Source organism: Oryzias latipes, chromosome 20 (genome assembly GCF_002234675.1).
Source record: "Oryzias latipes chromosome 20, ASM223467v1".
NCBI classification, from domain to species: domain Eukaryota; kingdom Metazoa; phylum Chordata; class Actinopteri; order Beloniformes; family Adrianichthyidae; genus Oryzias; species Oryzias latipes.
The window spans coordinates 4881663-4894574 of NC_019878.2; the positions used below are offsets into that span (position 1 = coordinate 4881663).

A 12912-nucleotide genomic window follows, 5' to 3' on the forward strand; every position below is an offset into this window, starting at 1 on the left:
GTCAGCTTAAAGAACAGTTCAAGTCCCCTTGTACAGAACAGAGTGCTGCATTCACTCAGCAGACAGATGTTGAGCATGTTTTGATGTCTCATTAAAACATGCTGGTCAATCAGGTGTTAGTTTCTGGTTAATGCTCAAAAATGATGAAGAAGTCCACACACCATCACCCTTGCATCTACAGCTTAGACCTACCTGAGGTGTGGGTGCAGTTCCATCCCCAGAGGTTCCACCGAGCCCTCCAGCAGGACCTCGAGGCCCTGCAGTGAAAGCTGCTGTGGGAGGTGTAAGAGGAGGGACCATGGTTGAGGCTGTCTGTGGGTTATTAGGCAGCCTTGGTGTCATCTGAGGGGGCAGATGAAGCGGCATCCTCTGTCCCACTGGTCTCGGAGGCCCCGCCCCTGGATTCCATCCGGGCGAGGCATTGGGAAGGCGGGACTGTGTGGGGCCTCCTTGGTGAGGTGGTATTGGTGCTAAAGGCTGGGGGAGTGTTTTCTGAGGGGTTTCAGGGAGCGGCAGCGGTCTCTGCTGCTTGTTCTTGTAGTCTTCAATCAGTTCTGTGTGGTCCTTCTGCTGCTTCCGGATCTGGACACAGAAAAACTTTGTTAAAAATATAAAAAAGACAACGTTTCAAAATAAATCCAGACCTGGAACTACAGGTTCAGGAATGGGGACAGCAGCAGTGGTCAGTGAATAAGAAAGCAGTCTGTGGGATGGAGAAAGGCTCCTACCTGCTCCAGCTGCTTCTGCACCACCCCTTGCTGCTCGCTGATGTAGCGCAGCTGTGCTGCGTCCTCTTCAGCAAAGGCTCGTCCTGCCTTTTTAGCGGTCCTCTGCTTTGCAGACAGAGCCTTCTTGGCTTTGCGGTGGGTGGAGATCTGGTCCTCCAGGAGGCGCTGTTGCATCTGCAGGAGCTGCTGGGTCTCCCCGAGCCACTCCTCATATTTACGGCGCTGAGACTCGTCTGAAAGGAAATACGGCAAAAGTTCAGAGCTGCTCCAGTTTGGTTTCTAAAACATCAAACAAGCTTATTTTGAAAACTGCAAAGCTGTGGTCATTAGTAATTGCTGAGCTGACGTTTGTGCAACTTTAAAGCTCTTCCTTAAATAATAACACAAGACATTATATTTATGTTAAGAAATGATTATTTTAACTAAAGAAAAAAAGTTGACACACTGAGGTTTTAGTAGTTTTTTAAAAAGTTTACATAAAAAGTAACTTAAAAGGTTTTTGCTTTTTATCTTAAGGAAAAATCCATTATTTCCGTTTAGTTTTTTGTCACTTAGCCCCAATTCTCTTTCATTTATTTTGTCATTACTTATATTTGGTCTTCATTTGCATTTTTTCAGATGTATTGGAGGTCTAAAATTGAATTGATCATTCAGCACAGTCATGATTCAGATTCAGAGTGTATTCAGATTGGAAAAGTCAGTTGGTCTGGACAGAGTCAACTTAATTTGGTCTGGATTGAGTCCTGAACCTTGTGTTTGTCTGTTTGCCTTTCAAGCTAGCATTTCTGTTTCAAACCAAAGTTTGTAAACAAAACCATGTGACTAAAGACCACTTCAGTCACTGGCCAGGAAATACAAGGGCAGAGCAATGCACCTAAAGGCAGATTTTATGGAAGTCCTGCGCTGTGAAATCCTTGTTGGGAACGTTTACTGATTCAAACTCAATTTATCGCTGACCGATTTTGAACATCTATCAACGTCAAGTACAACACTTTTTACTGCTGCTTTGGTGCAGTAGAAACATGCTGCAAGGCGGTTACTGGCAACAAGACAGCTAAGACGGTACTGATGAGTGTTTATGACATGAAGATCGTTGAAAAAACAGTGTGAGCACGTTAAAAGGTGTTCCCTACTCTGTTTACATATTGTAATGACTGGTAAATTCCCACACGCTGTCAACTCACGCACGTTGTAAATTCCACGCATGCAGTAAATTAACACACAGTAATTTCACAAATCCGGCAAATTCACACGACTGCAGATTTTAAGCAGAACTTTCAGTCCCGTTTGTTTCATAGTTAAGAAATTCATCGTCTTTGGTTTGTGCCTCATAAAACTTTAGCTCCACTCCCATGAATAGCAGTTATAAACTGTGAGACAAAGTCTAGCTGCGATTCTTGTTTGTAGATGAGAGATTTTATGACCCATGTCAGGATCACAGTCACCAGGAAGCAAGAACGTTCAACACGCTTGACTGGTTAGACAGATGACGTTTATGTTTGAGCCTCTATACTTGATCCAGTTGGATGGAATGAAAACGTCTGGAACAAAGTGTAGCAAATTTGCAGTGATTGGAGAAAGTTGCTGTGTTGAAAAAAATATGGATACATTTGCAATGAGATTCTGAAATCTTGGGACAATCTTAAATGAAAAATGCAGTCCCAATTTGACCGTTTTTTCCCCACTGTGCAGGAGGTGATGTAAGAACAAAGTTTCCCTTTGCTATCGCCTGCAGACACACAAAAACATGGCAGCTTGGATTGTACTCACTGACGAAGCCCGAGCCAGAACTGGGGGGGTTACGTCGCACCAGTTGAGGGTTTAGCTTTCCATCCTGCCGAAAAGTTGAGTCAGCACCCCAAACATTAGATGGGTTTCAATAACAGGCCACAAGTGAGTGTGGTGGGCTGTCTTACCTGTGGCACCACCTGAGGAGGTTGAAGAGGCCCCTCAGGGCCAGGGGCCACTGGAGCCTGCTGGAACCTGGCATTAGAGAACAAAGAGGTTTAGCTCTCAGTGCAAAGTCTGAACAACATCCTGGAGAATGGTGGTACCTGTTGATGACCATAGGGTTGAGGCCCAGGCTCCCCTGACTCATCACCTTGTTGATGCCCTGCAGAGCCAGCATCTTAGCCTTCATGATGGGGTCTGGTATGGAGTCAAAGTCTGCTGCAAGAATAAAACATACGCCTGGTTCTGGGACTGGTGCTGAATTTGATCTCCGCCTTGCTTTATGAAATAGACCTTCAGGAGGGGTCCAGGTCAGACCCTGCTCAGTTCTTACCCGTGTTGGGCAGCACAGGCTCAGAGGCAGGCTTCTGTCTGATCAGGGCCTGCATCTGCTTTTGCTGCTGTTGCTCCTGGCGCTCCTGGTCCAGCAGGTCCTGCAGGAGAAGCGGTTGCTCCTCCAGGAGCAGAGGCCTGGCTTTGTTCTGGTTCTGTGACTGCGTTTGGGCCTGGGTGGAGGACGCTGGCTGGCTCTGTGGAGTCAGTAAGACGTGAGGCTGAACAGGCACTGGGTGGGCAGGTCCAGAGGTGCCACCCAGATTAGTATGCGGGTGGGGGGAGGGTGTAAAGGGTCTCTGCTGCTGAAAAACAGGTGGATGACCTGAAGACGTAACCAGAGGGAAAGTTAGGTGCAAAATTTGACCTCTGATGTATCGATAACAGTATAATGAGCTCACCTGCAGGGAGGGGGGCCCTGGCCATGCCTGTGGGTGGAGGCGGATCTAGGGGCTGGAGGCCTGAACCTGCAACTCTACCAGAGTGTTCCAGCTTGTCCTGGGTGGAGATGTTCATCGTGAGTATGAAGCTAGCTAACTGCTGACACATTCAAACACAAAGAGAAATGCATCGGATATGCCGCCCCCCCCCCCCCCCCCCCCCCCCCCCCCCCCCCCCCCATACCTTATTGACAACCCCAGGAAGTCCAGTCTCTACTCCTTCTCCTCCAGGGGGAGCAGGACCCCGCAGATGTTTTGTAGGAAGCTGAGCTGCTGAGAGGACGCTGCCACTTTCTGTCTTCATAGCCCCCTCCCCTTCCTGCTTCACCTTCTCCGGCAAGTGGGCGTGGCTCTCAGTTCTCTTGGAGCTGCCGCTGCCGTCTCTCTTTTCTCGCCCCTCCTTCTCCTCCACTGGCTCTCCAAGGTCCAGCTCCTCATTAACCATGTCCATAGCATACGCAATCAGGTCAAACTTCCCAGACAGAAGGAAGTCATCCAGGTGTAGGTCATTTGGCCCAAGGTCCAGGTCCTCTTTACCTGTGAAGATCAGAAACACAATCAGCTTCTTCCTCATGTTCACCTAGCTCCAAATATTAAACCAAGCTGTTTGTACCATCTTCAGGGTCCAGGTTTAGGTTCAGGTCAACCAGATCTTTCACTTCCACATCCTCCAAGTCCTTTACAGCAGAGTCCTCCCCATCCAGGTGCTCGATCCCATCAGGACCAGGCATCGTCGTCTCTCCACTCTGACCAAGAGCCACAGAGTGAGCCATGTGCTGCTGGCTCAGCTGTTCTATTCCTCCGCTCATCACCATTTGCTGGCCAAGCATGGTGTCCCCCAACCGGAGTGGACCGTGACCAGCTCGGACCATGGCAGTGTGGGGGTCTCTAGGGTTAAGGAGTGGGCCCTTGAGGTCTGGAGTGGCAGAAAGGGGAAAGGGCAGCCTCAGGCGGCTCTCTGGAGCGCGGTGTCGTAGTTCTATGTAGGGCATGTTGTGCTGTTGGACTGGGTGGGGGCGAGGGATGAAAGGCTGGGGAAGACCTAAAGGGAGAGAACCAGGTTCAGGACTTCTAATCTGTGTTTTCCAGATTATTAGTAGGTGGCGCTGTTCTGACCTGGCATCATGTTGGTGCCCATCATTGGGTGAATATTGCTGAAGTCCGCGGGCCTCCTCATCTGGACAGGATGCCCTTCTGCCTGACCCTGGGGGTGATGCAGTAGAGACTCCTGGACACCTGTTAAAGCTCCAAATCTGGACAACAGCAAAGAACAATTGTAAAAACTGAAGGTCCCACAAGGTCTGGAACAGGCTCTGCTCTTCTTCTTACCTCACATCTGGTGGTCTAACAGCCAGCTCTCTGGGCATGCTCTGCCTTGGGAATGTATCCTCCATTGAGGTGAACCCGCTCTGCTGCTCCACTGGAAAACGTGTGGGGAATCTGGGGGTAGGAGGCCCACATGGCCTCACCGTGCCAGGGTAGGGGGGTGGAGGACGGCCAAACCCGGCTGCTGTAGGAGCGCTGGAGGAGTTGTCCTGACTCCAACTATGAGGAGCAGGGGGTTCCTGCAGAGCTTTCTCCTGTCGCAGGGCGTTCTTCTGCTGCTGCTGCCACAAGAGAAGTTGCCGGAGCCGCTGACGCTGGTGATGGAGGGTGGGGAGACAACAGAAGAACATCAGAACATTTCTCAGACAGGAGTTTTAAACAAATATTTAAAGAGGTCCACTTGAAAAACATTTCCTGAAGTTAAGGTCCGGAAGAAAAAAAATGATGTCTAAATATTCAGTGTAATATATTTTTAGGTAGGAACAGGAACACTACCAGGACAATAGCAGGCATCACCAAGAAAACCAGATGAAAGGAGGCTCCACGAGCCCTCAAAGCTTCTTCAAAACAGAATGTCCATATGAGCAAACGTTTGAAGTTTTTCATTCTATCAGGATTGCATTTCAAAACTGGAAATTCCAGCTTAATTCAGCTGTTTAGTAGGAAACATTCCTGTGTCCCTTTTACAAGTTTCCTCACATCAGAAACTTTAATTGATTGAATTTTCCCTTACTGTCAAAGTGGATGCTAACAACAGGACGCTAACTTCAGCTGCGTCCAACTTTAAAGGTGTGATGGATAAATAAAGCAAAATAAGATCATGTAACTGTTGTAATACTGGTTTTCTCTAAAAAATAATATAAACATGAATCTGCATATGTCTGCATCTTTATTCTTGTGCTATTATCCGAGACCTTAGAGAGTCAGTCGCCGCATATTATGCAGAGCGACCAGGTACGTGGAAACAACTGTCTCCAGAAATTCTTACGTCAAGGAAGACTCCTGGTTTTGTCTGTAAACAGCCGCTTTACGTTTCTTTGAAGTCGCAGGCTCTTATTCAGTTTCCTCACTGGCTCTTTTCTCCCTAAAGAAACTTTCCAAAGACTATTTGTTTGGCTTTTGTTAAACTTTTGCTTTGGGCTTCTAACTTTGCGTTTTATGTCACGTGACGCAACAAGACAGGCGGATGCGGTGAACAGAATCCGGTGGTTTTCCTAAATGAAACTTCCTTCTGAATAAAAAAACAAACCAAAAAAAGCAGCGTATGCCTTTTTTTTCTTGTCTGCGGTGCGGTACTGGCTTGCGGCCTGGAGGTTGGGGAACCCTGATTTAATGGGAACAGGCAGCACATCAAAAACAGCAAGTTGGGGACACCCAAAACGTCAAAAAGTGAGGCGGAGGGAGTCCCGAAAATACATCCATGACCAGTTGGGAGTGAGAATGTGTTTGTTGCAACGACAACAAGAGCTGCACCATTTAAAAGCTGGGCGCCCATCGTATTAGTTTTGAGTCGAGACCAGATCCAGGTCTGGGTCCGGATCCGGACCGCTAGTTAGTGACCCCTGCTTTAGGAGCTTCTAGATGACCATGTTTCTTCCTCAGAGGGCCTCCTACCTGTCTGAGCTTCTCCTCCGAGTCTGCAAGCACACTCATTGGTCCATCTAAAGAAGGAGCAGCTGACATCATATTGGCTGTTTTTGACTCAGTCTGGGAGGAGCCTCTAGTCATGTGACCCTGCTCAAAGGGGTCCTGACCGGGGTTTAGGCTGGCCTCATCGGGGTTGCCCAGGTGCTTTGGGGTCCTTGGAAAGGAGTCCGGCTGTTTTCCAGGAGAACGCTGTGAAGGGCAAGAGGAGTGGCTGTAAAGATGACGGTCTCCAGCAGTGGCATCAGATTGGGAGCGCTCTCTTACCTGGTGGGGGGTCGGTGTGAAGGCCCCTGGCTCTGTAGACAGTCCAAGAGTCAGGGGGGAAGTACCACAGGCTCCATGCTGGGGAAGAAAACTCTCCCCTGCAGTCTGGCTGAAGGACTCCTGGCTCTTATGGGAGCAAGGTGTGGAGGGCTGCTGTGTGTACGGTTCAGTGGGGGGCCGTGGCGTCCCCACGGGCTGGCAGTAGGGGTCAGAACTGCGCTGGTTTACTGGAGAACGGGGAATGCGGTCTGAAGGGCGGGGAGTCCCAGGGTTGGAGGCGTAGGGTTCTAGAGGTGGGTGTGAGGGAGACGGGCGTTGGGTGGCTGGCTGCTGATTATAGTGGTCCAGTCTTAGTGCAGGGGGGGTGGTGAGGTAGGAGGGGTCAGAGTGAGAACGCGGTGTCCCAGGGGTCTGGGGGTTGCTGTAGGGATCTGGCGAGGGCCGGGAGCTCAGAGGAGACTGTTGGGAGAAGGGATCGCTACAGTCCGGGCGGGGGGTTCCAGGTGCCTGAGAATATGGGCTACGGTGGGGGGAGCCCAGTCCTGAGAGGGGGCTGGAGGGGAAGGAGAGGTCCTGCTGGGGCTGTGCAAGAGAGTAACCCAGATCTGCAGGTCGGGAAGGGTCCCTCCTTCCTCCTGCTGTGCTGCCCAACACCTCCTGCTGAAGCTGCAGCTGGGGGGGCATGGGGGCTTTGAAGACATCCCCACGTGTGTTCGTCCTCTGGTGGGTGTCCAAAGTTCTGATCCCAGAGGAGGGGCTTAACATACCGGACCTGCTCTGCTGCAGACCTGTAAGGAGGATGAGACAAGAGGAGTTACCAAGAGAAGAGGGAGGGTCTAGAAAGGAAAAAGCAACCGGTGGAGATACCTGTCTGAGGGCCAGGGACCCGGGGGGCATCTTTGGAGTCAGGGGACGGGATAGGAGAGTTCATGGCATCATGTGATGGGGAGGAGGTGAGGGAATTTCCCCGTTGCTGGAGCTGAGGGGTTGGAGCTGTTTGGGGGCGAGGGGTCCCTGGTACTTTACTATAGGGATCCCAAGGCGAAGAGGGGCGTGAAGATGGCGGAGAGAACATTTGAGGGGAGGAAGGGGGCTGATGAAGAGGAGAGGAGGCATGTGGTGAATGAGGGAGCGAGGACAGCCCTGATGGAGCGGGGGCTTGTGGACGGAGGAAGACATCATCTGCTGGAGCAGACCCCCCCTGAAGGTTGGGGTGCTGCCTGCCTCCTGGTGGTAAATGAAGGGGGGAGGTGCTGTCTCCAGAACCAGATTGATGGGTGTGGTCCAATAAGCTGCAAGACTCTGGCGACAGACAGTCGGGGCGCCGCTGGCTGCTGAGGAGCTGCTGCTGCTGTCGCTGCTCGTTCTTCACCTGCTCCAGTTTCTGTGTCGCCTCCATCTTTGCCAGCTGTTTGCTCTTCTGACGCATTTGCTGAGGAACATAATATGACATATGAAGAGACCTCAGGTGAGAAGTAGCGGTGCGATGGGCCATGGCTGTACAGAGTACAAGCCCCCGTGCGGCACACATGCGCACCGTAGACGTTATATTAAATATATGTTTTGAATGGGGGCGTAACGATTTATTGATTTCTATTCCTACAATCCAACCAATCTGTCTGAAGCAGAATCAATCGCTATAAGTTAAAAAAAAAAAAAAAAATCACTTAAAAATGGATTAATCAATATGGGAAAATACCATATGAATTGAGACATGTGGTTTTTTTTTGCTTTAACATAAAAACCACCAAGTGCATCAGAGTGGACAACACACATGTGATGACAGCAAAAACGGATCAGTCCTTCATTCCAGTCCAATGCGTTGAAACACTTTGAATTTAGCAAAGACAAGTGACCATAACAAAGGAGAAAGGGGGTATAGCAATACCATACCTTAAGGATTATTATTATGCAGCACAAATAAGACCACCTGTAGGTCTTTCCGATGCACAACTTAGGGCAAGGTGGAAGGTAATAGAAGAGGAAAAACACACAGAACCTCCCATACAGACTAAGATAGCAAATAGTTAATATATAAATAACCTTTACGAAAACCCATGGCTAAAAATATCACTAAAAATATGGTGGAAAATAGTTAAAAACTGTAATTATGAGGGGGCAGAAAAGGTGCTGCCATGGGGAGGATACGACACAGATTTCAAACCAAACAGGACGGACTCAAGATTTAAAATATGGAGGACAACAGGAGTCACAGCATACTGCAACCTAATACAGTTTGGAGAACAGGTTTTTTTTTAATACTTACGCCATAGACTGAATGGGATCCTGGCTGAGGGATCAGGAAAGTTAGACAATGACATACTGAATGTGTTTACAACAGCCTACATATCTGGGAGCGGACGAAGAATAATATCTGGACTAGAGCTGTGACGGTGAGGGATTTTTGATCACCGCGGCGATGAACCAGCAGGGGGCGCGGTGTCCCGGTTAACCGCAACCATAAACAAGTATTCTGATTTACTGACTGAAAATATACATGAGGTAAAACAATGTGTAACTTGGAAACAATGTAACAGTGGTGTAAATGTTGATTAAAAAAAAAAGACGTGACCATACAGTGTCCTAGAATGTTCTGATAATAATTATTTGGATGTGGAAAAACAGTAGTGGGTTGAACTTTAGGAACCTAAAATGTGAATGGATTTGACATTCATTCTAGTTTACTTGTTTGTTTGTACACATATTTCATTTACACTCGATCTGGAAGAAATCCAATGAATCTGGAAAACATCACCTGCACCGTTCAGTACCAGGTATTTCTCTGAATCACACTGGTTGTAGTTTTAAAAAAAAGGTGTCCTGGATCCATTTTAGGACAGTGAATCAGATTGTTCAAAATGAACTATTATTGACAATGAATCAGATCAACAACCACAAATTATGATGTGAATTAAATCCTTGTGAAAATGAATCGTTGCAGCCCTAGTTTTAAGGTTTTTCTAAGTAGACTTTTATCGTGTTACTTTGTCCTGTTTTTATCTTTTCCCTGATCCTAAAAATGATCTGAACAGTGACTCTAAAATCGTGACACGATTCAAAGAAATGTGATGTAAGGCCCTTTAGAAACATCTAAGTTGATTCAAAGACGATTTTGGTTCAGGAGGAGTGCAGGAGATGGTGTATCACTCCACCACCCGCGATTTTATGAGATGGCTGGTGGAGCAACAATGACTGAAGCCTGCTGCAGCTGAGCTGGCTCTTGCTTAGAGGGGAGGCTCACCTGTCTCATCTTCCACTCCTGTTCTTGCTCTGACTCTCTGGGCCTTAGTGGGTCCTTGAAGCTCATCTCCAGCTCCATGGAAACGGGGTCAAAGGCTCCCGGTGGTGGCGGCTGCGTCTGTTGCTGCTGCTGCGAGGGCTGAAGGTGTTTCATCGGGTCGTTCGACAGCTGCACCTTGTTGATGCGCTGTGCAGCACGGTTGTCCCGAGCTTTTTGCTGCAGAGACAGAAGGAGAAGGTTGAAACCTGGGAGTCACGAGCAGCGTTGAGCTTTCACAGAGCAGCTTTAGAAGCACTTCACACAAACGCTTTATGCTCTATAAATGTGAGGAGCCTGATTATAACTTCTAAGGAAATCATTGAAAATACATTAAACTGCGACAACTTCAGTTTAACACCGGGCATCCCTGGCATTAAAGGGGAGGTAACACTCACCACGAAGGGCGCTCTGTCCTGAGAGCTGGCCTTCCTCCACAGTTTAGCAATCTGCTTTACTCTGGTGGGCCAGTCTGAAACAGATGGGGGTGGGGGCGTTAGCTCAAACTGAGTTCTTTACCTAAGACAGGATTGCAATCAGGCAGAGAAGATGTTACTCCTGCAGACACGCAGCAGCCGATCAGAACCTGGAGTATTTGTGTGCTTTAGGGGTGTTCCTAATGACAATATATTTGATTTTATATACAACACACCTAAACAATTACTCAGTCTTTCATAACAGTGAAGTCCATGTAAATTGAAAAAAATGAACAACACAATGGGCAGCATCTGTGTGTTGTTTAGGCAGGACAACCTCTGCAGAAGCTGCCACTCATTCTAAATATTTATTGTTGTTTTAGCAAAGTGTTCTGAGAAGTTGATGGCTTTGGCGTGTTCAGGGCATAGGAAGCAGTAGTGCTAAACAGAACTTTGATACAAAGTTGGCTGTACCTGACAGAGCAGCCTGCACACAGGTGGACCAAGACTTTGGCTGCAAAACTGCTGTAAAATATGGACCAATGTTTTGGTTGTGCGTATTTTAATTTCCTGCTAATAGTGCAGATGCCTTGTATATAATTGTATTTGTAATGAGGGGCTGCTGGCTGGATCAAATTTGACCGTGAGGCACAGCTCACACAAACCAGTTTTACGACAAAATGAGTTATATCCTTTTGCTTCAACAGGTCACATTAAAAAAGTGCTTAAAGTGGATAAAAAAATCTAAATAAAAAAAAAGTTATAAAATCAAACATACAGTATTAACCTAAATGATTGGAAATATAAAGAATAACTCAAATGATCAGAATAAGAGTATCACAAGTTTAATATTAAGAGATACACATCAGGCTGATAAACTGTGTCTTAGGTTACGTAGTGGGTCAGTGACTGTGTACCTGGGTACTGCTCCTTCAGATGGGGGAAGTTGGTATTGCAGTAGAGCACCGGGGCAACGGTTGCCAGCTCTCCCAGACTTTCTTCTTTCTCCCACTTCAACATGCCCCTCTGAGCTGTGGACAGCCCGTCCTGTTCACATTCTGCTGCCTGACTGGCTGAAGCTGACGCTGGGGCGGTGCCCTGCACAGGAGTGGAGCCAGGGCCTTCTGGGTGAGCCATCCTGAAGCCAGCTTCTCCCTGAGGGCCACCGGGGATCATGGGAAATCGAGGAGCAGATTCCATGAGTCCATTCATGAGAGGCAGACGAGGAAACGCTGCAGGTGACAGAAGCAGCACACCTGAGTTGATTGTCGGGGTGCGCGTGTCGTTCGTGTGTGTGTGTGTGTGAATACCTGCAGCCTGTGTGTGCAGTTTGGTGACTGCAGAAGCATGTGCGTGCTGGTTGGGATCCGGTTGGCTGCTCCTGCTTCCTGGACTCAGAACAGCCGTGAAGACCTCCTCCACGTCCTTCCCCTCCAGCTCTGCACAAAAACATTTACCATGCGCTCATCTGCTTCTTCTTGAACTCCTGAGGTAGGACGGGGCATCGGGCTTACCTGGGATCTTGTAGAGCCGGCCGAGAATAGCGCCTTAAATGTAAGGAAGAACATAGTTAGACTGGAACTCAGTGCAGCCACGCCTTACTAAACAACTCTATAGCTTTATCTGCAGCCTGACAGTAGTAAGTGATTGATTTAAGGATTTGAGGACCTTCAACCTGACTGATGCCCGACTATACAGCAAAGGGGCAATAATCAGCCTAAATACAACATAAAACTCACCATCTGACACCATCTTGTCAAGTTCAGGACTCAAGATAGCATCCAGAGGCTCGTCCTGCGCAACCTTCAGACCACGGCTACAACCTCCAGCAGGGTCAGAGGTCAGGGAGGGGTTGTCGCTCATGGAGTTGATGTCAAGGCCGGCTGGAAGAGACAGAGAGGTGAGGCAGAGAGACAACAGAGGAGGGAAAGCAGCTGAGCGGGAAGCAAAGGAAGGAGGTGGTAGTGGTGCCTGATTGAGGAGACCAAAATGATTTTAAAGTGGAAGCACAGAAGAAGAAAAAGAAGGTGATCTGGCTCAAATAATACAAAGAGCAGGAAACGAGCCACACACTCTCAGAAAGCAAGGAGGGCCTCATAGCTGCAGACGAAGAGGAGTTCTGTGGAGCCTTACCAAACGGAGATGGGGAGCGCTCCACCTGGAACTGACCTGGAAACAAATGCATACGGTTATCTGCTCCCTGTTCCAACCCACACACAACACACGCACAGCGTGAGAATGATGGTGGATGAAACACGTCTTTACCTGCGTGTCCCGTGGCCAGGATGTGAGGGTCCGTGTTGAGGACGTCTGACAGATCCACAAGAGCTTCCTCAGAAATGGCTGAATGGCAACACACACACCATCATGACATACACACGCAAACACACAGTCCTGCAGGCCTAAACACAAGACTGCAGTATCGAAGTGTGGGATTTATAGAACAAAATTAGAGTTTTATCCTATTAGCAAGCATTAAGTGTCAGAAGAATCTAATCTCTAGAGATCAGTCACAAATTTTGAAAAACTAG

At 48.3% G+C, this 12912-nt stretch overlaps 1 protein-coding gene across 8 annotated transcripts in view; it reads right to left on the bottom strand.

Annotated features, from left to right (window-relative positions):
* The window catches only part of LOC101171448 (histone-lysine N-methyltransferase 2C), a 54052-nt gene that overhangs the window by 13693 nt on the left and 27447 nt on the right, over positions 1-12912 (bottom strand). For 5 of the 8 annotated variants that reach the window (XM_023950184.1, XM_023950183.1, XM_023950185.1 and 2 more), the window contains 22 exons: positions 12647-12724; positions 12515-12550; positions 12121-12264; positions 11896-11928; positions 11692-11820; positions 11299-11613; positions 10364-10437; positions 9930-10145; positions 7556-8120; positions 6689-7476; positions 6392-6613; positions 4781-5091; positions 4568-4704; positions 4065-4493; positions 3636-3988; positions 3413-3509; positions 3013-3336; positions 2783-2897; positions 2645-2711; positions 2499-2562; positions 729-961; positions 193-582 (listed from right to left, as the gene is read on the bottom strand). In XM_023950184.1, coding sequence (XP_023805952.1) covers positions 193-582; positions 729-961; positions 2499-2562; positions 2645-2711; positions 2783-2897; positions 3013-3336; positions 3413-3509; positions 3636-3988; positions 4065-4493; positions 4568-4704; positions 4781-5091; positions 6392-6613; positions 6689-7476; positions 7556-8120; positions 9930-10145; positions 10364-10437; positions 11299-11613; positions 11692-11820; positions 11896-11928; positions 12121-12264; positions 12515-12550; positions 12647-12724 — 5120 coding nt within the window. The remainder of the gene's footprint in view (positions 1-192; positions 583-728; positions 962-2498; positions 2563-2644; positions 2712-2782; positions 2898-3012; positions 3337-3412; positions 3510-3635; positions 3989-4064; positions 4494-4567; positions 4705-4780; positions 5092-6391; positions 6614-6688; positions 7477-7555; positions 8121-9929; positions 10146-10363; positions 10438-11298; positions 11614-11691; positions 11821-11895; positions 11929-12120; positions 12265-12514; positions 12551-12646; positions 12725-12912) is intronic. The other 3 variants (XM_023950186.1, XM_023950187.1, XM_023950188.1) reach the window with 3 other exon arrangements.